The sequence below is a fragment of the Palaemon carinicauda genome, chromosome 30 (genome assembly GCF_036898095.1).
Source record: "Palaemon carinicauda isolate YSFRI2023 chromosome 30, ASM3689809v2, whole genome shotgun sequence".
In the NCBI taxonomy this organism is placed as follows: domain Eukaryota; kingdom Metazoa; phylum Arthropoda; class Malacostraca; order Decapoda; family Palaemonidae; genus Palaemon; species Palaemon carinicauda.
In genome coordinates, this window is record NC_090754.1 from 77517436 (window position 1) to 77544850 (window position 27415).

Here is a 27415-nt window from a genome sequence, read left to right on the forward strand (position 1 = left end):
CGTCGTCTGGCCATGAGACGATCCAAGATTTTATGGTCGGCTTCAGAGCTAGACCATCTCCTGTTAGGAGTTTTTCGAGCGTTTGAAGTTTTTATTTGTTGGATTGGTCCCTGGGAGCCTTAAGTAAGAAGGTCTCTCCACCTGTCAATGTATTGCTGTACAATTATGTCATGCATGAACAAGGCTATCAGGGATGGCTCCAATGATCTGACAGCCACGTTCACTGCAGGAACACGGCTATCAGGGATGGCTCCAATGATCTGGCAGCCACGTTCACTGCAGGAGTACTTAAGATGTAAGTGCGCTCAATGTGTTCATTGTCAAGACAAACTTCACGATGAAGACTACCAAATCTGTCTTGGCAGCAGTATGGGAAGGCGACTGGATGGTCTCTCTCGACCTTCAGGATGCATACTTCCACATCCCGAGTCATCCAAACTTTCAACAACATCTGAGGTTTGTGGACGGGAAAGTGATGTACCAATGTCGAGCACTGTACTTCGGCCTCATTCCTGCTCCTCTTGTTTTTACAAGGCCCTTGCAAAATGTAGCAAGCTTTCTACATTTTTTGAGGATTCAGAGCCTCCCTTTATTTTGACGACTGGCTAATCAGGGCGTCGTCATTATATCGCTGTCTGGAGAGCCTCTAATGGACATTAGACCTAACCAAGGAGCTAAGTCTCATAGTGAACGTAGAGAAGTCGTAACTTACAGTACCCCATCCCAGACTATTCTTTATTTGGGAATGGAGATACAGTGTCTGATTTTTCGGGCCTTTTCGTCTCCCACAAGAATGGAACAAGCTCTGTTAAAAGTCCTTCACTTGCAAGAGAAAAACAGTTGCTCTGTAAGAGTTTGAACTAGCCTCGTGGGAACTCTTTCATTGCTGGAGTAGTTTATCTCTCTGGGGAGACTCAACCTATGCCCTCTCCAATTTCACCTAAACCATTGGAACAAGGAGAAGGGCTTAGAGAGTATCTCTTTCCCAATCTCCAACTCAGTCTAGACATGTCTGACTTGGTGGGACAGCAACATCAGACTTCGAGAAGGTCTTTCTCTTGCGATCAAGAACCCAAACCATGTGTTGTATTTAGATGCATCAGATTTGGGTTAGGGAGCTCCGCTGGACAGTCTGGAATGCTCGGGTCTTTGATCCACGGATCAGAAGGAACTCCATTTATGGCAAGTAACATCTCTCGTTTGGCGAGATTTGTGCAAGGAAAAAGGAATGTCTTGGCGGACTGCCTCAGCAGAAGAGGACAAGTCATCTCCATGGAGTGGACGTTGCATAAGACTGTGTGCGAGAAGCTATGGATGACATGGGGTCAACCCACCATAGATCTTTTTGCGACTTCTCTGACAAAGAGGCTCTCGACTTACTGCTTTCCAGTTCCAGATCCAGAGGCAGCCCACATAGACGCTTTCCTGCTGGACTGGTCTCACCTGGACGTTTATGCCTTTCCACCTTTCAAGATCCTAAACAAGGTGCTGCAGAAGTTCACCTCTCACGAAGGGACCGGGTTGACATTGGTTGCTCCACTCTGGCCCGCGAGAGAGTGGTTCACAGAGGTACTTCTATGGCTGGTAGACGTTCCAAGAAGTCTGCCGTTACGGATGGATCTCCGACAGCCTCACGTAAAGAGATTTTATCAAAGCCTCCCCACACTTCGTCTAACTGCCTTCAGACTATCGAAAGACACTCTTGAGCTCGAGGGTTTTCGAAGGAGGCAGCTAGAGCGATCGCGAGGGCTAGAAGATCCTCTACCATCAGGATCTATCAGTCGAAATGGGAGGTATTTAGAGACTGGTGCAAGTCCTCCTCTATTTCCTCTTCCAAGTGCCTCTGTAGCGCTGATTGTGAATTTTCTGCCTTATCTGAGAAACGGTCGCTCTCTCTCTGCATCCACCATTAAAGGCTACAGAAGCATGTTAGCTTCTGTTTTCAGGCATAAGGGTTTGGATCTTTCTAATAACAAAGATCTCCAAGACCTGCTTAAGTCTTTCGAGACTTCCAAGGAGCGTCATATTTCGACTCCTGCTTGGAACTTGGACGTGGTCCTACAGTTCCTTATGTCAGACAGGTTTGAACCATTAAATTCAGCCTCCCTGAAGGATCTTACCCTCAAGACACTTTTTTTTGGTGAGCTTGGCTTCGGCTAAAAGGGTTAGTGAGATACATGCTTTTAGCAAGAACATCGGTTTCTCCGCTAATAAAGCAGTATGCGCTCTTCAACTTGGTTTTTTTGGCCAAGAATGAACTTCCGTCTCGTCCTTGGCCTAAATCATTTGAAATCCCCAGTCTTTTTGAGATTGTGGGGAATGAAGTTGAAAGAGTGCTGTGCCCCGTTAGAGCTCTTAATTTTTGTTTATCCAGAACTAAACCGCGACGAGGTTGTTCAGAGGCTTTATGGTGCTCCGTTAAAAAGCCCTCTTTGCCTATGTCTAAGAATGCGTGGTCTTATTTTATTAGACTTTTGATTCGGGAGGCACGCTCTCAATTAAGTGAGAAGGATCATAATTTACTTAAAGTCAAGGCTCATGAAGTTAGAGCGATAGCAACTTCTGTAGCGTTTAAGCAAAATAGACCCATTAAAAGTATTATGGACGCGACCTTTTGGAGAGGCAAGTCTGTTTTCGCTTTATATTACTTGAAAGATGTCCAGACTCTTTATGAGGATTGCTACACACTGGGACCATTCGTAGCAGCGAGTGCAGTAGTGGGTGAAGGCTCTACCACTACATTCCCTTAATCCTAATATCCTTTTAATCTACTCTTGAAATTTTTAATCTTATTTTGGGTTGTACGGGAGACTAAGAAGTCTTTCGCAATCTTTTTGATTTGGCGGGTGGTCAAAATATTGTTTCTTGAGAGCGCCCAGATTAAGGGTATTGATGAGGTCCTGTTATAGGGGTGTTCACCCTGGTTATAGCAGATCCTGGGAGTCTTTCGGCATCCTAAGAGGATCGCTGGGCTTCATGAGGATAGCGGACTAATGAGGCAGAGTAATAATCAGAGTCTGCTTCCTTACCAGGTACCTATACTGAAGTCTGTTTTTTGAATAATTGTCAAAAACTCTTGAGCATATACGCCTTTATTGTATTAATACTGGTCTCTACCCACCACCATGGGTGTGAATCAGCTATTATATATTCACCGGCTAAGTTTAATATTTAAAAATGATATTTTGATTATAAAATAAATTTTTGAATATACTTACCCGGTGAATATATAAATTAAAGGCCCTCCCTTCCTCCCCGATAGAGACCTAGGGGACTGAGAAGAACTGGAGATGTTTACAAGTATATGCGGTATCTGGCCGATAGTCGGCGCTGGTGGTCACACCCGCAACCTTCACGGCGATCGCTCGCGAGTTTTTGGAATCTGTCGAGCCGTCGGAGACGTCAGCTATTATATATTCACCGGGTAAGTATATTCAAAAATTTATTTTATAATCAAAATATCATTTTTCTTCAATTTGAACCAATAAAATTTGCAATGAATCGGAGTAGATTTCCATTGATTTATTTTATTATTCCACCCAAGTGGAATAATTAATTTAATTTAGTCATCCACATTTTCAGAAGTGCCTTTATTGAAACTTTTAAGAAAACCCATTTATAAAGTATCACTGTGACATTGGCTGCATTAATTTCTGTGTAGTCTTGAATTTTCTTTTCAAGGTAAAGCAATGATACTGTCGTTGATCCTCTTCTAACACACAAGTATCCTATCCCTTTGTAGTAGACCTTTAGGTTAGGAACTTTGTGGTGCTGAGTAAACCACTGAAAGTAATAAAAATATTTCTAGTCATTTAGGCACAGTTTGAAGAAGATAAATAAGTTTCCTTTGCTATTAGATTATTTTCATAGGTTATATAGTATTTTACTGTGATACATTTCAGATTTAGAACTAGCTACGTGAGAGAAAGCATGGATATTTGCTGATAGTACACTTGTAGGAGTTGAATCACTCCCGCCATTTGTCTTTTTTATCCTGATAGTGAGGTCTCTTCTATTTGTAACTCGTTATAATCAAATCTAGAAGCTACAAGGCTTCCCTTGTTTGCTTTTATAGTAATTCCTTATTGAAGAGCATCACATCAAAAGTCAGTTTTATAAAGCTGACTATGGGAAAGAGGGTGATAAACGTTTGTCAATTCGATGATCCTCCCCTGATGTTCATATTACTGCTTCTTCATAGATCGGTTTTTACATATTGCCTCTCGTAGAACTTCATTCTCTTTCTCATATTTCTAGCTACTATTTTAGACATTTAGGATTTTCCAGTTACAAGTCAAAGATGTTAGCCTGTATCCTTATATCCATCCTCTTGCCCAAGTAAATACTTCTATACAACCGCTTATCCTTAATATGCTGATCTTGTAGTCTTGACATTTTTCATTCCTCGATGAAATAACCGCTCTATACAACTTATTATATGATTGGTGTGGGACATATTATTCACTTAGGCTAAATGTTTTTCAATTTTATTATTCTACTAAAATTTGCTAAATCCGTTTGATTTCATCATGCTTGAATGGCTGTGTGCATTGTTTGCTAGAAAGCTTGGCCACTTGGTCATCTCATGTTTTTCTCTATGGGGTAAATGCAGGGATTATTACCTCACTTGTTTACACTAATTTCTTAGTCTCATTTACTTCAATTCCTGTACATAAGTAGACAATAAAAAATCAGTCTAGTGAAGATTTTAGAATAGACTACAGTATTAAAAAGACAATTAGAATAGGTTCTTTTGGGAAAGATATATAAATCTGTTACCCCTATTTTGAAATAAGGCTGGTAATTCAAGTTAACATTTGATGTTAGAAGCCTTCTAATTCCGGATTATGATCTGTATCCTGCTCTTGAACCTGTCAGCAAGGAAATTACAGATTATTTTAACAAATGCTTTAATGAATTCTTGCAAATCTTTTTCGATATAAAAATATGAAAGTTTTAACTTCAAATAAATGGTCAACCCATTTATCGGGTACTTTAAGTTGCCAGTTAGCTAAATGATTTGGTTCAGGTAATTTTTTTAGGTATGTATTATCCCTTAATAGTATGAAGTTGACCAGGAAACCCTGGTGATAGGGCAGACTATAGTGATGTTTTCAGACCTGTCATCACTAGACCACATGCGGAACCAAGGGAGTGCAAGATCACCCTCCCTGTACCAGATAAGGGATGTGCTGTTAACGTGGACATATTTTAAGAAATTGGCAGACATTCAAGATTTTAATCAATTTTGGATTATCTGGCTTTTTTTAAAGACCAGTTGAGTTCGGAAGGGCTTCCAAGGCTGTATCAGGATTTTTATGTTTTATGATTATGAAAAGTAAACAGGTATGTGCCTCAATGGTGAGACAGTCTCTGAGGAGCAATCTTTCTTTTATTCCTTCCCCTGCATTGGGTCTTCTTTTAGATGTATAGAAGTAATTGATAAAGGTTTTGCTCTGTTAGATAGTGGAACTCAGACCAGTCTGTTGTTCCAAATTATGAACATTCTATGTTCTGTTGTGCATAGGAATTGTTTTTGGGATCTGGATCTGCATTCGGTTTTTTGTCATATTCCGGGGACAAATTTTACACCAATATCTTGTGAGGAGTACATAGGCCTCACGGTCCTTCTCTGGGAAGTGTTTCATGATCAAATTCAAAGATCTTGGCACAAATAAGAATTTTAGCTTAGCAGAAAGAGGTGCCAAGTTCTTTTGAACGAGTGGTTGCTACATCCGTCAGTGTGTCTAGAATTTTGAAATGGTGGGATTACCTGAAGTTGAGAACAAAGATAAAAGATATGCTGCTGGAGCTTATTGTTTATGTTTCGACATGAACACACACAGCCCCTTTTGTTCCCATGTGACGTATTAACCTTCGTTCTTTAATTGGAGAGATTGATACAACTTGAGCTGGAGGCAGTCATTAGAATTTTTTAATGAGTAGTTAAACAGCTAATGAATGTTATGAGCAAGGAGGCTCACCCTCTCTTTCTCAGATAGAATTGCTCACTTTTGATTCAGCTGTTGAATGCACATATAGAGTACTGTACTGTCAGCTACTAACCAAACTTTTTCATTTCATTTGTTTTACTCAGACTGGTTTGAGTAAACTGGCTTTAGATCCACACTCCCTCTGTGCATCTTGTAATGGCCATGATTGTTCACAATCATCCCTATACTTAAGTGCAGGTCAGTGCCTCCTGTGCAGTGGCAGGTGTTCGCCCTGAAGGAAAAGGCTAAGCCTTTGCCCTGCTTTGTCTTGGCAATCCTCAAGAAGACACCGAAGAATTCTTTTGCTACTCGGTCCCCGGGTAGTATGTATCAGGAACAAGGACCCCTTTGACCAGCATCAGTGGACTTTTCGGGTTTTGGTGGTATGTAGGTTACCCTAGTCTTCGTCGCACCACTGTAGCGGTCTATGGGTTGAAGTGGGTCGACGTTCAGGGGCGGCGTCTTCTGCCCCAGTTCTGGTGGGGTGAGGCGTCAAGGTCCACCTAGGGATGTGTCCATTGGCCACAGCAAGCAAAATAGTGTCCTTTGTGGAATGAATTAATACAATTGAGTAGAAATGCCAAGAGAGGTTGATTCTAAAATTCAAAACTACAGGATGGGAAAAATTAGGTTGAGAAAATGCAGCTGTTAAGGAATGTTAGCCCCTTTGCAAATGAAGGAACCATTAAGGCAGGTGTTTAATCCTTTACTCGAGGACAGGTTATAAGTTTTTACTAATCTTGGATGGACAGAGTTCAGGGCAATAAAATTTACAAAGGATAATCTGGGTCAAAGGGTTTGGCTCTAGGCTAGCTAGATGAGTTTTGCATCCCAAATATAGTAGGAATTTAATTGAAGTGTTAGCGGGCGGTTGGATTACATGAGCGGCTTAATCAATGGAGTAGGGGCCTAGTCGTACACGAGTTTTTAGGGTTGTCAAATGCCACGTACCAGATGCAAAACACTTGGGCACGCTAAAGAAAATTTTATGTCAGAAGGGTCACTTTACGAGACAAAAGGCCGTATTGTAAGACGCATTAATCTCCATTGGAATTTCAAGATTAGGGAGTTGCATGAGAAAGCAATCTATAGGATCGTGTGGGGGGGGTTGATCAATCTGACAATTAGCTTTGCGAATATTGATATCAAAGGGCAACTTGCCTAAAGAGAGAGGGATTGAAGAGTTATTCACTTGGATACCAAACACAAATATATGAGACTAAAATTTATAGACATGTGCTTCAGTCTAACCCGAATAATATAATGCAGATAATAGTTACAATGAATAATTAATTCAATACTTAATGTGTGAAAATTCATATTTTCACTTCAGAATATGTGTACAATTTCAAACAGCAAGGTTGTGGCCATAAAAAGTATAGTATAACTTTACTTTGTTTGTAGGCCTTCTGAGTTGTTTTTCAAGGTGTGAAAGTTTTTTATGTACACCGTACTACAGTATTATTGATCATATGTAAGCCTATAAATTTTATAACTTTTTGGTTGGAAGTTATCCAGCAAAATATAGAGGTTAGGCTTTTCTGCTGAGAAAATCAAACTTATTTTGAGGTCTTGAGTTTCTAAGATCACACACTACCTTTTCTGTAATTGATCTATTCAGTGCCTCTATTCTAATCACAATATTCTCCTGTTCTTGAGACATCACATGATGCTATTAAGTGATTTCTCTCTTTTTCAAGTCTGTTACCTTCATGTATTTGATTTGGGACCTTCATTGGAACCAAGTTTATGACCATACTGTGACGAGGTTCCATAGAAGAGCACTGAACACCCTCTATGGAGTCTATGAAGATTCATAATAAACTGTTAGATTAAGTTCTATCAAATTTTACACTGAAGATTGTCTTCTGGATTTTGCATTTTCAAAATGGGTTAACAAACTTTATGCTTTCTTCAGTCTTGTCACTTGAACCATGAATTAGAAATCAGTAGGTTTATAGTTTTAACAGACTTTGAAGCAAGTCAAACATAGGTAAACCCACTCCATTCTTGGTTATTCATCTTGATTTATGGGATTCAGCGACTCAAGTCTGCCTTGAATTATAGCTGTACTCTCAGCAGGATAGATTTCATGGATGAATATTACCTTACTATCCATTTTACAAACACACATGTCTACCATCTGAGTCGTTAGCAGCCATTACCTGGTTGTGGTTTGGGTATTGATTGTGCATACAGTTGGTCCTCGGGTTACGATGGGGATCTGTTCTTACATTATGGGGCAAGTCAGTTTTCGTTGTCGGATTTTATATACATAACATACTGTACATACATACTCGCATACTGAACATGTATAATGTACTTTAAAAAAAGAGATAAAAAGAATTCCTTACCATTCATAAATTACTGTACTCTATAGTCTAAATACAAATACCTGTACCTTGTACAGTAGTGTACCTACACTTAAAGAGTACTAGTAGACAATAAATTACACATAAAAAAATTTCTTACCTTTATTCATGTGGTTGGCCTATACGCTGCCATAGGTGGTCTTCCAGGTATGACGCTCTACAATAAGAGCTACAAAAAATATCCAAAAAAAAAAGAGCTGCACTGAAATCCTGAATGCATGTTGAAAGCAAAGATGATGAACTAATGCTAAATTTAAACAATGCCCTATTCTGTAGCGTTTGTTGCTCTCTGCGTTGGCAAGTATTCATTGTATCAATGAACCAATTGTCAAAGGTCGATATTGAGTTACAAGGATTTTTTTCAAGTACCTTATTGGAGCCCGTTCATTACAATGAATTGTCGTAACTTGAGACCGTGTTAACCTGATGATTTCCTGTATGTGCGTATATTCGTCCTGTAGGACATTGTGCAACAGCACAGTGACCTTAGCCTTGCCTCTGCAGCTCTTGAGTAACCTTTAGACCTTTAAGGGTAAAAAGGATCTTCATTGCCCCCCAGTGTAATGTGTGTTTATTTTCAATGAGCCAAAAGCTTCAGAGAGAGGACATAAGATTTCAAGAAACAATTGGTGAGGATAAGTTTTGTTTCCATAGACAAGGTACTTTGGAGAGCATAAGATATGTAACAATAGTTAAGCATTCATAAAACCAGTGCTTGCCTCACTAACTTTTTTCTAAAGAAATTGTGATATCAACTTGTTGTTAATGCTAGGTACATGGAAGTATCGTTAATCGCTCAAGAACGTTCATCTTGGTTATATGACACACAGTTGGCTTTACATGCACTCAATATGTTCAATGGTAGTCATGGGACAAGTTCATTCCTCAGCTGAAGTTTGGATGATTCATTATCATCACCACCTTGATCCTCTTCTCATTTCCCATTGCCGGATCTAGATATTAATCTCTGGCACCGTTGTTCAATTAGTTCATTATGCATGTTGCATAAGATTTTTTATAATTCTGACCATCCTTTACATTCAGATCTTCCCGGACAGTTCCATCCTGTTCGTAATAGTAGGTGTGCAGTTATTTCTAATAGTCAGGCCTTCTCCATCATGAGGCTCAATACTACACAGTACTCTAGAAGTTTTATTCCAGCTATGACAAGTTGTGGAATGATCTTCCCAATTTGATACAGTAGTTGAATCAGTAGAACTTCAAAAGTTCAAAGTTGTAGCAAATGTTTTTATGTTGAATAAGCTTACATAAGTCCTCTTATAGTTTATATATCAAATATGTTCTAATGTTAATTTTTTTAAAGTATTTCATTTTAATTTTTCATTACTTCTTATAGCGTTTATTTATTTCCTTATTTCCTTTCCTCACTGGGCTATTTTTCCCTGTTGGAGCCCTTGGGCTTATAGCATCTTGCTTTTCCAACTAGGGTTGTAGCTTAGCTAGTAATGATAATACCTAGTCTTTTAGATGTTAATATGTCTGTTCATCAGACAATTGCATTCAATTTTTATGTTGGTCACTTTCTGGAGCCCCGAGAAAAATTGCAGACCCATTTGATACACTGCCTATCAGGTTTCCCTTGTAAAATTCCTAGTCAATTTCAGAACCTTGGGTTTTAGAGGTTATTTCAACTACAGGAGCTCTCAAATGTATCTTATAATCTCAGTAAGGCAACTCTTGGATGTTTAATAGTCTAATTCATCCCACCAAAAACTGTGAATCATTCTGATTCATATCATATATATGATACAGAATTGTCTAATTGCTGTTATGCTGAGTAAGAGCTAACTGCTGGAGACCCAGTAATGTGAGGCTCCATACACAGATTTATTATCCACTTAATTTCTCTTCACTATGAATGAAGTGTCAGGGATTTCCTCGACTTAAAAACCAGGTTAATTTTAAGTAATGAGTTTGTATGAAAATGTTTTGTATACTGTTTCAGCTATTCTATTTAAATTACCTCACTTGATTTTATATATTTTATATATTTTATTTGCTTTGTCCTGTGAGATGTATTAACTATTCATTTATGTTATATAAGATGGTATTATGTTTTACCATTCTGTATGTTGCATGCTATAGTAATCGTAGGAAAAAACAATAATTATTAGTTGACAAAAATAACCCTATTTCCACAGTCAAATGATTCCCTATTTTCTTGATAGATTATTTTATGCTGTTGGTACTTAGCCGCTAATAGTTTGTACATTGAAGCTGAGACTAATGGCATTGCATTTGTTAGGCTGTAACTAAACAGGATTTGAAAGAATGTCTCCTGACTTAAGTTTTTGGTAGTATGGGCCGAGCCCCAACTATTAGATTATATTTTGAGCATGGTAGCCTTTGATTTCCTAAGTACATTTGCTAATTCTGACTTTCAACTGGTAGATCAGAATTTTGAAATTTGTTTTCAGTTTGTGATGGACATTAACATTTGGGTATTACTGTATACTGTAACAGTATAGTCTTTTTTTTAAGCAGTTAATTTCCTTCCCAGGTAGGTTTTGAAGTGGACGCACCAATAGTAACATGTTTTGTAATTGCTACATTAGTATACTGAATATTCTCTAGGTCAATTTTTTAAAGCATGTTGAAATCCATTTAGGTTGTATGAGTATTGTCTTACCTTAATGATTGTAATTTTCTAAAGAATGGGATATTTTTACCCCTATTTGTATATTTTTTTTGTCAGTGTGGTAACAGGAATTATCACAATGAATTGTAGAAATTTTCTCTTGTATTAGTCCAAATTCTGATAACAGTAGTGTTTACTCTTCTGTTGAGATTACCACACAGTGTATTAGCTGCAGTGATTCTCTACAGATCACTGGTTTTGCCTAACTTATCCCATTGAAAGTCCCAGTATTGTCAGATCTACATGCAAGATATCAAATTATATTTTCTTTTGTTATACATTGCTGTGGTAGGAATGCAATATAAAGTATTTTAACCAACTAAATGCTAAGTAAACCCATAGATTTAAGTTATTTACATTGCATCCTATGGTCAATGTGGATGAGTCTTGAGTTAAAAGTGTAGCAACTTCCCTGTTGGTATTTACGTATGTATTGTATTTTCAAGAAATGAATAATTTTCTTTCTACAGATGTAATATTAAGTGTTTGCTTCTAATGAAGTGCATATGAAGGCAAGGCTGAGTGAAGGAGATTTTTTTTTTTTTTGTAGTTATTAAATGTAAGCATAGACCCTTTTCACCATTTTTATAAATGGCCTCTGGACTTTCACCTGGTGTGTAGGTATATTTTTAACGAGTGCTAGTATGTGGCACAAAATTATTTTTGTTCTTGAGTATTAATAAGTTACTTTTAGTATATTGTGACTTAAGTACACCACACTCCAGGTTTAGTATGTGTGTACTAACTCCAGCCAAACTCCATCAACCCCCTGTCAACCTCATGCACACACATAATGCTCCTTTTCTTGTTTTTGACCTGTTTAAATTCTTTAATATTTTGGTATTTTAATGACTTGCTATTTCATTTAACTGGAGTTCCTTCCTTGAGCTGTCGTTGGTAGGGGTATGTTATTTTTATGGGGTCTGGCTGGACTTGCCCCTTGACCTAGATCAGAGTCAGCAAGCCAGGCAGCAGAGTAAGTGTATGAGTGTGGCGGAAGCAGAGGGGGCAGCAAGGCGCAGATCTTATTCTCACCAATGCGGCTCAGGGGTGCATGAGTACACTCCCACTTGTGCTACTCTTATTGACCGACACAATTTCTCCCGCCATTCAGTCGGTCAGATCGAGCGTGTCTTCGTGTCAGCCGGTCACCAAAAGGTCTGGGACCACTTCACCAAAGCCCAGAGACGCAACATTGAGATGTGGAAGAAACAGGCTGAGGTATGCTATGCCCCATGTCCACCCACTCACGAGCAAAAGTTATTTTTATTTTTTATTATATATTGTTCTTGATTGTATTGTTAATACTCGTCTTTTGGGGTTATTTAATGAAGTTAAAAGACATTAATTGGTGAATTTGGGATTTTTTTTAATGTTCAGCAATTGGGTTAGTCTATCTGCCAAAAGGGGGTTGTCATAAAGCATTGCTGTGAGTGGTGTGGTCCCTTTTGTATCATGTTCATTAAAACCTGAATTTTTGAACTGTTACAAAATGTTTGGGGTTTATTCTCTTTTATTAGCAGAATCAACACTTGTTATCAAAGCTTCTAAAACAATGAATGCAGTGATTTCAGTGCTTCAATTGTGTAAATAATTTTTTTTTAATTCTAAACTTTGAGACTCATTTTTTTATATCACACTTGTAACTTTTTTTTTTTTTTATATAAATAGAAGCTTTGCATAAAAAGTGAGCAAAAATGTGTTTCTCCATATGGATTGAATTTGTGTGCTGGTGCAATTCCTGTTCATGTTTTTAAAATGTTCATCCATAGTGGTGAAACATAACTTTGCGAATGCAATCTAGATATCACTATATTATGAAAACAGGTAATCTTGCATGTAAATATTTATAGAAGTCATTAATTCAGCCCTGTCAAGTGCTTAGGTCTAGATTGGTCATGTGATGATCTATTTTGGCTGGGCAGTTCACGAGTGCATGTCGCAGAAAGGCAATGCATGCCTCAAGTTCGGTTTAGACTTTATGGAAAAAGTCATTTGGTAAGAAATCAAAATTGGTTAAGAAGAACGCATGGTTGCTTTAGCAACTGTGAGAGTGTAAAAGGGCTCAATCAATACATAAAGTTCTAGAGAATTGCATAAGAACTTCTTGCTAATGTTTATGAATGCTTTGTTGCTATCAAATTATCAATTAAAGAATCTCTATCCATGGTTTTGCCCTCTTTTCATTTGTATTGTAGTTGATTGGAAAATTTTTAATCCTAACCAATATTAACACTTGCCATAGAAGGTGACACAACTACACTGACGTGATATGGTAAGTACTTTTCCTTCATACGTACAGTAAATATATATGCATTTTAAGCAATGGGCATCTATGTATAGGATTCTGACTTGAAGTTTCATCCTAGAAGCTCAGTTTGACGTTCAGATATGATCAAGGATTCTTTTGGTGTCATTGCTGTAGCAAAGAGTCCTCTCAAGAAGGTACGTCTTACTTCACTGTTTTGTAAACAAGTTTATTGTGTAGAAAAATATTTGATGAAGCAAAAATTGTAAATTTGTCTGGCGTAAAATTTGTTCTATAAGTAAAGGATTTGTGGAATTCATTAAGTTGATAGTATTAATGAGTTTTTATAGAAAATCCTTATTTTGTGTTGCATTTTTAGTGACAAGCTGTCAATATGTTATTGAAACTGCAAATCATTGTTAAGCATTTATTATGAAGGAAATTTATATGCTGTCATTAAATTTTCATCAAACTCAAGCAATTTGTCTGCAGTGTAACGTTATCATTTTATCTTGGTAATCGCATTCTCCACCAAGTTGTATAAAAGGTAATGATCTTCGTTTTGTAAGATTTATTTACCAGAAAAAATATATAGATTATTTAAGAAGAGAGAGAGGGGTAGAGAGAACATATAGTTAGTTATTAGGAATGGCATAATACTTAGTACTGTAATGATTCAATATTTATTACCTTTACAACACTTCCTTTTTTATATTGAACTTCAGAATATTGGCTAATAATGCGTATTTATTTGTCTTCTGCAATGTAAGTCGAGGCATTGTTACAAGACAAAATTTTACACAACGATTAACATTTTCCTCTAGCTTCTGCCTCAAAAGTCCATTTCCCCGAAGCACGTACAGTATTTGGTTTCACTAATCAATAATGCCTGGAAAAGTACTTTGCTGAATGCAATTGTGTATAGAAAGCATTTAAAAATGGATGATTCTTATATTTGATGATACTGTATGAGTTTTGTTTACTTATGATCAAATATGTTTAAAATATAAATGACATTATCTAACAATTTTTGATCGAAGAACATGCTTATGTGATGGGCACGACTGAGAAAAAGTACCCCTCTGTCATCCATTCCCACCCTGTAGAATTTATATGAAAAAATAATGAGACATGATGTTTTAATGACAAATAGTTAACAAAGCTAACTTTTTTTTCTTTTCTTTTAGCGTTCCCTTCATCATACGTTCATGTTTTGACTAAAGAATAAAGCCTATAGCAGCTCAATTGTTAAATTTTTGTCATAGCCTAATACTGTAGTAAGATATTTTTTGTCATTAATGTTTATGAATCAGTACTATTACTCTATATATATTCCTTATTTTTCACCTTCCTTTTTAGTATTCATTTCAATAAAAGTATAGTACAGTATAAATGAAACTTAATTTCCGTCATTAGCCTTTTAGACGAGATGATGAAAATCTTTCGCCTGTCTTGTCTAGACATCCTCCTCACTGTTCCCTAGTCTTTACAACACAACGAAATATAGTTCTATTTGATTGTTACTTTCACCGTTATTGGCGTTTAAGAGAAATACTTTCTCAATTTCAAACAATTCAGTGTTTTTAGGTCTTTACAGGTGTGCACCTGTGCAGAAATTTACATTACTTCGTTTTGCACTGATAGCTACTACTGTATATTAAATGGATAGGTTTTAATCTCTAATGTTGCGTTTGAAAGTCCCTTATTTTTAAGTATTTGCATGACTTCAATACCTTTTTTTTTTTTACCATCATACCAATTGCAGTCTTAAATAAATAGATGTAGTATGAACCAAACTTATCAATGTGGCTGCGATTTGTTTTAGTGATTCGTTGATTGTCTGGTTGATAGATAGTTCTTCCACTACTTGAATGAAACCCTCCTGACCATGTAATTAAAATTGGTTTAGCTATGGAAATGTGACGGCAAAAACGCCTTCAACTACATGAAATTTTGCCTATGTAATGGTTCCTTTACTAAACAAACAGTTACTTTAGGACACTTGAACATTATTTATTGCCACCTCTCTTGAATGTCTTGTGTAATACCTTAGCAAGTGGAAAAAAATATCAACTGAAAAGGAATTTTTTTAACAAGGAAAAACCAGTTTAACTGGCAGATTTTATTTTAGCAGTAAAATGATAGATTAATGACAATTTGGCCAATTTTCAAAAATATTTATGCAATGGTGTTTGTGTAGTAAAGATAGCAGTAAAAAAACATGGATTTTTAGTTTATCGTGATGTAATACTGGAGTTGCTATGAAGTATTAGGAACTTAAGACTATAGAGATGTACAGTATAGATACAAAAAAAAAGCCACTAAACAAGCACATTGAAGGGTAACTGGGTGAATATGGGAAGTAGGGCTTAACCTGTTATAAAACCTGGAAAAATTATACTCTTATTAAAGAAGTGACAAGTCTACATTCGTTGTATATAATCGGCATCAGGAAATTGCTGGGCCATTTGATTAACAAAATCACTATTTGTGAGGAAGGGACATAAGAGATAACACGCCCAGATTATGACATCAGTATTTAAAACAGGAACATGTAAGGCCCATGTAAAGATTGAGTAACTTCGGTTAGTAAAGGGAATTGTGATGTTAAGATATATAGTACAGATTTCTTTTAGTAGAGGGCTGATTGGGGGTGTCTAGGAGTTTTCTGTTCTATGCTGGGGTTGGCTTTTACTGATATTATTAAGATCAAAAATTTTATGTGATAACACATGATGTAAGATGTAATTTGATGTGATAACACATGATGTAAGATGTAATTTGATGTGGGGTGGGGGGGCCATAGTGCACCATAAATTGATTACGCAAGGTTATGAAAATATATTTTACATTACTTAGAAAAAAATTGCACAAGAAGCTGAATCTCTATAAAAATGATTTTGTCACAGCACTCTTATCACATTTTGTGCTCAAGATATGTAGTAATCACCAAGAATGCTTTAGACAGAGATCAAACGGGACATGAGATGGACCCAGCACTAAGTAATCAAAAGTATTTCTCCTCATTGCTTGCTCAAGTCATGCACTGCAAATTAGTCCCCACTCCAGGCCATGTCCTCCAGATCAGTTTAGATAAGTATTTTTACAATATCTAAATTTGCCTAATAGTGTCTGGTATGATACTTGAGAAAACTACTAGAAGGGATTCTATTGTTGCCATGTTTTAGTGTTCATCTTTTTCAGTTGTAGTTTTAGTAACATGATCTTTGGGACCTGTTCATTTTAACTTTTTATCCATTACCTCTCGCAACCCAGCTGTTTACTACCCTATCTTTATTTATATGCATATTGTTCACATTACAGTTATGAACAAATCAGAGTTTAAATTATACCTAGTGCTTTAGATAAAACTTTGAAATAATGAAGATAATGATTTATTTACTGTAAGAAGTAGGATCTTTCCAAATGACCAGGACAAAAGTGTTTCTTGACTTGGACTACTCAAATATAGAAAGTACAGTACTACAGTATTTAGAAGGAAGGGAAGGTTGTGGGAATTGAAGAGATATTTTGTCTGTTTTTCAAAATGTAGTGGTTGGTTGAAGTATCTAGTTAATCACAGTGGATATATGGTACCTGTTAGATTATTTGCTGTCCTCTGTATAGATGAAGGGGAAAGGTCTAGTTCTGCTTCCATTAGCAATATATTATGTACTCCTCCCACACCTTTGCACCATTGAATATTTACATGCATTAGGGATTAGATGATCATCCTTATAGCTAACATAAGAAACAATGAGATATTTTCCGTGAAATGGGTTGCAAAATAAAAATGACTCTTGTCATATAACTTTATTTTAGTGTTATCATAGGTTATGGTTTTTTATAATGTATATTAATTTCATAATATTCTATCTATTGTTGGTCCTTTTGGGGTCAAATTCATAGTTTTCAATCTTTTGTACTCCATATTTAAGATTCTTTGTCTATATCTAGCTTTTGGTTTTCATATTCTTTTAGTCTTTTATTGTGAAAGTTATAGAAATAACCAAAGACATCTCAGGATTTAGTTTTAATAAAACTGATATAATAGCATGATTTAGATAACAATGTGATGGATAATGGGAATCTTGAAAATTTACAATGCTTCTGAGCATTTTTTAAATCTCTCTCTCTCTCTCTCTCTCTCTCTCTCTCTCTCTCTCTCTCTCTCTCTCTCTCTCTCTCTCTCTCTCTCTCTCTCTCATATATATATATATAAGAAACTTGCAAACCTGTTGTGCAGTGTGACGGTGAACTTGCCTTGAGGAAACAAATTACTTAATTTTGCATAATTTTGTGAACGCTCAAACTTTGCTATGGATGGAGCTTTTTTTGTGTTAACCCTTATTAACTTAGTTATGCTTTTCATTTTATATTTTGTTCGTGCATCAGGAGATAAAAGAGATACAGCTGGATGAGTCAGACAAAGAAGATACTGAAGAGATGGATGTCTCTGATGAAGATGATAATATGCAGCCCCCCAAGAAGAAGAGTAGGCAGCATGATTACCTGAAAGTGAGTTTTTTCTTCTTTTTTTGTAGTTTTTGTCTCTACATAAGGATTCACATTTGTAATTGTATTATAGTATCCCAACATTTTGAAGGGTTTTTTTTCTTTTCACGGGCATACATTATTTTGGTAACATGGCCTTATGTATAACTTGCTAATTGAGAATAAATTTTACCCTTGAATAAATTAAACAGAAATTACAATAATTAGGAGTAAATTCTACTATTAAAGAGCTGAAATTGAATACAATACTAAGTCCTTGTAGAGAATGTTGCATTTAAACTTTTATGTAAATTGGATTTTTCAACTTGAATGACACTTCTCGTGAATATTTCGAGTATAATGTTGTAAGCCCAGCGTTCTTCATTTTATTTTAGGAAGAAAATGACAGTTTGCGATGTCAAATGGAAGCTTATAAGAATGAAGTAGATCTCATTAAAGCTGATTTGAATTCCGAAATATCGGTACGCGATGATCAAATAGAGGCATTCAAGAAAACCTTACAAGGAATGCAGCAGGTAAGAGATATATTAACCCTTTTACCCCCGGGGTATTTGGAAATTTCCAACCCTTAACCCCCAGGGGGTTATTTTTTTCCCAGCACATTTTGCAGTATATTTTCTTTAAATTGCTCTAACAGCCTTAATTTTTGTCATAGAGAGGTCAGGTTGGTCTCATTCTTTTGGAAAATGCCTGAATTTTCTCAAAAAAATTATCAAAAAATATGAAAAACTAATTTTTATAGCATTTTTTTGCAAGGACGTACCGGTACGTCCATGGGGGTAAAGGGATGGCTTTTGTGAAACGTACCAGTACGTCCTTTGGGGGTAAAAGGGTTAATTTTAATAAACAAACTATTTTACCACATCAGAACTATCGTTGCTAAATAATGTCTTAAGAGGAGGTAAACAGGAGGTGCTGGTAAAATTGTGAAATGAATACTGTGACAAGATTATTTGTTCCCTAACTGGAATACAAACCACGCTATTTAATAGGGGTATTACTTTCGGCGTAGCTGAAATGAGCATTAATTTTTAACGAGGGTTAACTACCCACACCGCTTGTTAGCGGGGGTTAGGAGGGTAGCTTGCTACCACTCCCCCTCACACACCTGTGATTGAGCTCACTTTGCTTTCGGCTCAGATGGTGAATGGTTGTTGACGCTCTTCATCCTCGCCGACTTTTGGCAGCCATTAACGTCATTTTGTTTTCTCTTTTTCTCTTAGTGTGTGTGTGTGAAGTTGACTTCTGCGGGCATGCGCACCTGCCCTGGACTCTCCGTTTGCCCTTGTGGAACATATATGTCGGCGGTCGAGACTGATCCTCACGCCCTTTGTCTTTCCTGCAGAGGTCAACGGTGCGATAGTGTCGACAAGTGTAGGGAGTGCTTTTCCTCCTAGTGGGAGAGGTTTTCGCGACGGCAGAAGAAGCAGCCCAAGTTATTTCCGACCAACCCCAGGTCTTGAGAGTTGAGGTTGCTTGCCTTAGCGAAGTAGCACTACCTCTCCCCCCGAGTGAGGCCTTGTCACTAACTTCCATCTTTCAGATTTGGTCCTCCTTGGGGCTCACGGGTTCGTCCTCCAAGGAGGCCCTGCTACAGTTCATCTGCATGGGTGCTTGTGTTAAGCAATCATCGTCGTTGTCAGAGATAGATCCCCTGACTCTTGTCAACGTTGTTGTGTCAGAGGTGTCTCATGCAGCGTCATCCATCTCCTCTGCCACTCCAAACTCTGCAACTGTAGCTGCCGACTTAGTTTCCCCCGTTCCTGACCATCCTCCGAGGGGGAAACTAAGCTCATCATCGGTCTCTCCTGCTAGTGTTTCTCTCCCCGGGGGAGTTCACTTACAGAGACTCCTCTTTGGAGGACTGCTGATGGTCAACTTGCTGATCCAACGGCCCCCAGAGGGCGCATCCGTCGGAAGGCTCGCCTTCCTCTTCGCCTTAGAGGCCTTCCTTCACCTGCGGTGAGGAGGCGCCTCTTTGGTTCAATGTCTTCAATGCAGTCCCCCGCAGAGGATCCTCTAGACCTTCATTCATCCATCACTGCACCTACAACCAGTGTTGTGACTTAAGTCCTGGACCTCTCTGCAGATCGTTCGCGATTTCCTTCGGTGGATGGTCATCCTTTCAAAGAACATGTCGACCATCCATCCAATAGACCTGCCGACCTTCCATCGCCGTTCCTGTCGCCTGTAGAGCCTAATGTATCTACTCCAAAGTGCGCAGCTGTGCGGCATCACTCTCGCCCTGCGCACCATGCGCCTACGCGCTCAGACCAGCAGCTTGTCACTCTACAACGCTTCGGCGCACCACTCAACCTGCCCGCCCTCACAGACGGCAGCAGCCTCACGCGATTGCGCGCCAACATGCGCCAACATGCGCTTACGCGCCATCATTTGCCTGCACATGAGCGCTCTCCTGCGCCCAGCGCGCCCACAATCAGCTGTGCACCCTGCGCGCACACGCCCAGGGTCGCCTACGCGCCAGCACACCACAGCGCACTTGCGCTCTCCTGCGCGCCCACTATCTCCTACGCGCCAACGCCCACCTGCGCGCCAACGCTCACCTGCGCACCAATTGTCTCCTACGCGCCAGTACTCACCTGCACGCCAATGCACTACATCGCCTGCGTGCCAGCGCTCTCTCTCGCGCCATCTTGTGTGCCAGCCAACGCGCCAACAGATACCTGCGCACCATCACTCTTCAGCGCACAAGTCTGTAAGTGAGACAACAACCACGTTGCCGCCCTCATCTGCGCGCCAACTTTCACCAGCGCGTCAGCGCTCGCCAAAACATGTGCACTCACCTGTGCGCCATCTATCTCCTGCACGTGTGCACAGAGATATGCCCGCATGCCCCCTCTCTCCTACGTACGCATGCCAACACACTCCTACGCACGCGAGCCATGATTCTCCTGCGCGCTCGGCAATACTTTACTGCGTACGTGCATGTATGCTCGCCAACATTCTCCCGTGCGCGAGCACCAATATTCTCCCTCGCGCAAGCACTGCTATTCTCCTGCGCGCGAACGCCAATATGCTCCTGTGCGCGAGTGCCAATATTCTCCCGTGCGCGAGCGCCAATATTCTCCCGTGCGCGAGCGCCAATATTCTCCCGTGCGCGAGCGCCAATATTCTCCCGTGCGCGAGCGCCAATATTCTCCCGTGCGCGAGCGCCAATATTCTCCCGTGCACGAGCACCATCAGGCACGAACACAGATGCGTCATCCTGCAAAGTCACCATCACCTGATTCTCCTCCCCATCGCCTCATTCTCCTCCCCGCAAGTGCACACCATTGCGCACTGTGGGAGAAGGGAAACACTTTCATGCAGACGGGTTCAGGATCCCTAAACTGCCTTCTAAGGTGGACCCACCTATCACAGTAACTCCTCGTAGGGAACCTTCGTTCCCTTTTCCTTCAGGGGATCTGTCTGACAGTGCGTCTGTCAGCCACTAGCCATGGTTCAGTGCCTTGGTCAGAGCCATAACACAGGCTTTCAAGCCTGTTCTGTCTGATCGCTCATCAGAGCGACCTATAGCTCTAGACCTAAGGCACGGAACCATGGTTTCCTCTACCCCTTTGAAGAGGAAAAGAGGAGTTTCTGACACGGTCACTTCCCTGAGGGCGAAGCTGACTCCATGCAGAACATCAAGGCAAGTTCCTCCTGTTTCTCTGAGAGACTCTCCATCCCTGTCAGACGAAGATCTCCCGGCATCTAGGGAACCACGCGAAGAGACTCCCCCTTCGCACCAATGGAGGAAATCTCTCTTCATGCCGAGAGTTGCCCGCAATCTGAGATCAGAAGGGACATGCCACATAGGTCATCGATGTTGGAGTCTTACCTCCTTCCCCGGAAGGAATCCAAAGACTCCAAAACTCTGCCGAAGTCCTACACTAGGGCTAGAATGGAGACAGCCAGCCACTCAGGGAATGTCCGCGACTCACCCCAAGAAGAGCCTTTAGGGTTAGAAGGAGACTTCGCTGCAAGTCCTACAGCAAGAGGAGACTAGCAAGAGTCAGAGCATGCATTCTGGCAGGTTCTGACTCTGAGGGTTCTCAATAGGTTTTCCGACCCAGAGATACCACCTCGAGAGGGCAAAGACACAGTCCTAGACTGCGTCTATGGTACTCATAAACCCTTAAAGACCAGTGCAGCCCTGCCCTGGTCTCAAGGGGTGAAGAGTACCGGGGACAAGATCTCCCAACAGCTCTCTAAGTTTGCCTCCTCCAACCGTGCCGGTACCACGAACAAGCTCCTCCCACCTTCTCAGGTACAGCAGAGGAGGTACTTTGAGATCCTGGAGGACCCCAGTTCACCTCTTCCTCTTCACCACTCTTTGGAAGAGCTAACCAGGGGAATCCCTCTTGAGAGACACTCCAACTGGCAGGTCTCGTTCTCGGCAACCGAGATCCTTAATCAGGAGGTCACAAAGTATGCTTTAAAAGCTACTTTGTGGCTGGATGTCTGGTTAGGGACCTTGGGTATCCTGATATGATAAAAGGATTTTTCCAAGGAACGTACCAGGAGAGCTATGGAAACCTTCCTACCCTCAGGTACTCGCACAATCGAGTTTCTTGCCCACTAAGTCTCGAACTTGTGGGCAAACACCATCTTGAAATGTCGAGATGCAGTGTATGAAAAGGTTCTATCAGAAGGTCCCTAGCGTCGAGATAAATAGGCTCAGACATTCCTTCATACAGGAGTCGCATCTGTTTGAGCCTAAGGATGTGGAACTTCCTGCTGAGATTTGAGGAAGTCTCATCAAGACTTCCTCCTCCATAATGCATTAACATCTAAGCCCTACAAACCTCCAGCACCACAGCAGTCCCGTCCAACCAAGACGACAACAAAAACAGCAGCGAAGACAATGGTGTCTAAGCCCTTTCTTGTCAAAGATAGGAAAGGCAAAAAGTCTTCCAGAGGAGGGAAAAATCCTAGAGGGAGCAGCTGAGGCTGCAAACACTGGGATAGGCAGTCCCCCTGCATTTCCACCAGTGGGGGGATGCCTACATAGTTGTGCAGACAGGTGGAAGCAACTCAGGGCCGATTCCTGGACAATCTCCTTGATTAGTCTAGGATATCGTGTCCCTGTTCATATCATCTCTACCTCCCCTGACCAGGAATCCAGTGTCATTGAACTCCCTTGCCATGGGATCAGCAAGGGGGCAAGCCCTTCGGACAGAAGTCCAGACCCTGTTGAAGAAGGGCGCTCTCCAAGAGGTCCTCGATGGATCCCCAGGCTGCTTCAGTCGACTCTCTTGTAAAGAAGGCGTCTGGAGGCTGGAGACCAGTCATTGACTTCTCAGCTCTGAACAAGTTTGTCAAACAAACTCTGTTCAGCATGGAGACGGCAGATACAGTCAGACTAGCAGTAAGACCGCAAGACTTCATGTGCACACTGGACCCAGTCCATCCGTCTTCAAGGAAGTACTTAAGATTCAGCCCAGACAACAGAATGTACCAGTTCAAGGTGCTGTGCTTCGGTCTTTCCACAGCACCACAAGTCTTCACCAGAGTGTTTACCCTAGTGTCATCTTGGGCACATGGGATTGACATCCGTCTCCTCCGTTATCTGGACGACTGGCTAATCCTAGCAGACTCGGTGTCAACCCTTCTTCAACACTGAGACAAACTTCTGAGACTTTGCCAGGATCTGGGGATCATGGTAAATCTCGAAGTCCTCTCTGCTTCCTACTCAGAGACTGGTATACTTAGGCATGATTATAGACACCAATCTCCACAAAGCCGTCCCATCAGACGACAGAATAACAAGGCTGAGAAAGGTTGCAAGAACTTTTCTGAGATGAGAAGAGCTCCCAGCACAATCGTGGTTACGCCTCCTCGGTCACCTTTCATCGCTGGCCCGTCTAGTTCCCAATGGTCGCCTCAGGATGAAATCCCTCCAATGGCGACTCAAGTCCCAGTGGAATCAAGCTCACAACTCCTCGGACATCCAGATCCCCATGGGACCTGCGGAACTGTCAGACCTTCAGTGGTGGGTGACAGACGAGAATCTACGAAAGAAGTGGACCTGTTATCAGACGCTTCAAAAAAAAAGGGTGGGGGGTCCCACATGCTGCACCACACGACCTCAGGCCTCTGGTCAGAGTCAGAAAAGTACCTCCACATAAATCTCCTTGAGATAAAGGCCGTCTTTCTGGCCCTTCAACAGTTCCAACAGTTCCTGGCAAGCCACTCAGTGGTGGTGATTAACACCACAGTAGTGGCCTACATCAACAAGCAAGGAGGTACTTTTTCGCAGCAACTATCCCATCTAGCAGTAGAGATACTGAGATGGGCTGAAATCCACTCGATACCACTATCGGCACGCTTCATTCCCGGCAAAAGGAATGTGCTCGCCGACAACCTGAGCAGAGCATCTCAGATATTGAGTACCGAGTGGTCTTTGGATCATCTAGTAGCCAACAAAATCCTGACTTTGTGGGGTTCTCCGACTGTGGACCTCTTCGCAACGGCCCTGAACTTCAGGCTCCCGCTGTACTGTTCCCCAGTCCCAGACCCCAAGATGCTTTCCAACAACGGTGGGACAACATCGACCTTTACGCCTTTCCCCCCGTTCTGTCTGATGAGGAAGGTACTCAACAAGACCAGAACATCAGTCAATCTGTCAATGACCCTCATAGCTCCGCTATAGCATCGTGCAGAATGGTTTCCGGACCTTCTGCAACTCCTAACGGAGCCTCCAAGAGAACTCCCTCCACGACACAATCTTCTCAAACAACCACATGCCAACATCTTCCACAAAGCTGTAGCTTCGCTACGACTTCATGCCCGGAGACTATCCAGCATCTCCTTTCTGAGAGAGGATTTTTTCAACAAGTTGCAATCAGGATGTCTGGATACCTGCGAAAATCATCAGCAGCAGTCTACCCGGCAAAGTGGAAAGTCCTCTGTGGTTGGTGTCGTGGAAGGGGTATCTCTCCACTCGATGCCACTATTCCAGCAATAGCGGAGTTCCTCGTGTATTTGCGTTAAGAAATGCGCCTATCAGTCTAGGCAGTAAAAGACTATCACTCAGTTATGGACTTACCTGCCCCCAGTCAGAAGTGAGACCTCCCCCATGGAACGTGGTTCGAGTTCTCAGGTCTCTTAAGAGATCTCCCTATGAACCATTACGCCAGGCAACAGATCGCCACCTGACTTGGAAGACGGTGTTCCTGCTACCTTTGGCCTCGGCCAAGCGAGTCGGTGAACTTCATGGTCTCGTACGACATCGCCCATTCAAGGGGATGGGGAGAGGTAACGTTCAGCTTTGTCCCTGAGTTTATTGCTAAGACTCAGAACCCGGGAGTAGCGGATCCTCAATTCGACTCCTTCCGGATTTCTAGTCTCCGTACTGTAACAGATGACCCAGACCATCTCTTACTATGCCCAGTAAGGAGTTTGAGGCTGTACCTTAAGAGAACAGCCGCAGCCCGTCTTCGTGTGCCTGCACTATTCGTCAGCACAGGAAAGACCAAGAGGAGGGTCACCAAGATCATCTCAGCGTGGATTCGCTGGGTCATTGACCATGCACTGAATCCAGACCCTCCTCCGTCAGGTCGCCCCAGAGCTCATGATGTCAGGGGCATAGCTACGTCCCTGGCCTTCAAAAGAAACTACTCAGTGACGCAGGTTCTTCAAGCTATGGTGTGGAAGCGTAGGAACACGTAACCTTAAGCTCCTTATTGGACAAGTAGCAGAAGGTTGAGGGCATTGTTACCCAGTTTTAGTCTGCATGAATGAAAAGGTTTGACTGGCCCTTATTCTTTTCTTCACTCTCCCCTTTCTTGGGAAAAGCAGCATCCTGGGTTCTCTGCGTAGCTGACCTCAAACCACTGCAGGTAAACCATGCTTCCTTGTGTACCTAGTATCAAGATTAATACTGTTACGTCCCCATACCCTGATGAGATGGTTTTGGGAAAGTCCTAGTGCACAGTTTTTCCATCTAAAGAACTTGGAATAACTTTACCAGGACAAGTCACACTTCTACATACCTTCACACACAGCTTGCGTAAGCCGCGAACCTTGCATAGCAAGGTTTTAGCGAGGTGCAGGGCCTCCTTATTCCTTGAGTGCTAACACACTGAGATAAGGAGCCCCCGTGTAAAGCCAAAAAGCCAGATTGGCTGGGACGTCCACCCTTCCTAATGGGTGAGTCACCCCTATTAAATAGCAAGTTATATTCCAGTTACGAAACAAATGACAAATTTGTAGATAATTTGTATTTTTCCTAACTATACAAACCTTAGCTATTTAACTAAACTTGCCCACCAGTCCTATCCCCCTTGAAGTCCTACCGCCAAGCAAAATGAGCTCTATCACAGGTGTGTGAGGGGGAGTGGTAGCAACTTACCCTCCCTACCCCCTTGCTAACTAGCAGTGTGGGTAGTTAACCTTCGTTAAAAATTAATGGCTCGTTATTTCAGCTACGCCGAAAGTAACACCCCTATTAAGTACTGTAGCTAAGGTTTGTATAGTTAGGAAAAATACAAATTATCTACGAATTTGTCATATTAAAGTTTCACCCTTTTTCATATTCCTAACGGCACCTAACTCATGCCTCTTAAGTCATATAGGACCTGGCATCCTTGGTTAAAAAAAGGTAAGGGATGGATTTTTCCCTGTATTTATATTTATTCCTAACCAGATATATATTTCTGAGTTATTAAGATGGTTACTCCTAGTCTGGGTTTCTGTACAACCAAAGATTCAAAGTAAAAGTGTTTGCTTGCATCATTCTTATAGTTGCTAAGCAATCACTGCAAATGCGGCATAGAAGCCCTGTGCTTGACGCTAACCACTACACTCCTGGTCTTGAAATCCCTCACTTCCTCTCTTCGATCAGACATCCACTTTCGCCCTCGATATCCTTATAGTTGTTAGTGCTTGTGCCTTTTGTGTCTTTAATATTCACTCTCGCTTGCATTTCTGTCATTATTTTTGAGTTACAAGTGAGTACATTATGGCTAACAAACCAAATATTGAGTTGATGCCCCTCATCATGATGAGCTGGGTTGAAGTTGATCCGCACCCTGTTTGTCCCTCTTGCCATGGTAAGAGATGTTCAGTGGAATCACCATGTGAGTACTGTAAGTAGTGGCCGTCCTCCCAGTGGGAGAGAGATCGTTCTTGTCGCAAGAAATGATCCAAGAGAGATAGTTCTCCTTCTTCGTCTTTCTGCGATGAACATTATGCCCCAACCAGGTTCTTCGTGTCAGGAATCCAACAAGGCTACAGTCATGGATGACAATGGCCATGAGAATTTGATTAATTTTTTATCACCCAGTGTCAATAGTGTGCAGTATGAACTTAAATTGGTACCTGTAGCAGATCCTGTAGCTTCGGTTGCTGCGCTCCCAAAGCCAGATCCAATATCAGTACCCTCAGTCCCTGATTACCCTGTTATGCTTAGATTTCCCTCTTCTCCTACGAAGTGTTGAGTGGGAAACCCTACATGTCTCATTATACAGAAAAGATCTTTACGCTCTTGGAAGTATTTTATCTCGAATCCAAGCTTTTAAAGTATCTCCACACTCCTGATCATGGAACCTGAGAGTTGAACCTGCAATTTTCCCTAGTACCAAAGCAGCCTTATTGAAAGACCCTTATTACCTGTCTTCAGCTT

At 40.9% G+C, this 27415-nt stretch overlaps 1 protein-coding gene across 3 annotated transcripts in view; it reads left to right on the forward strand.

The window, feature by feature from the left end:
• Positions 1-27415, forward strand: part of LOC137623305 (ecto-NOX disulfide-thiol exchanger 2) — a 136314-nt gene that overhangs the window by 92072 nt on the left and 16827 nt on the right. For all 3 annotated transcript variants that reach the window (XM_068354104.1, XM_068354101.1, XM_068354103.1), the window contains exons 12-14: positions 12139-12245; positions 17668-17790; positions 18162-18302. In XM_068354104.1, the coding sequence (XP_068210205.1) occupies positions 12139-12245; positions 17668-17790; positions 18162-18302 (371 nt within the window). The remainder of the gene's footprint in view (positions 1-12138; positions 12246-17667; positions 17791-18161; positions 18303-27415) is intronic.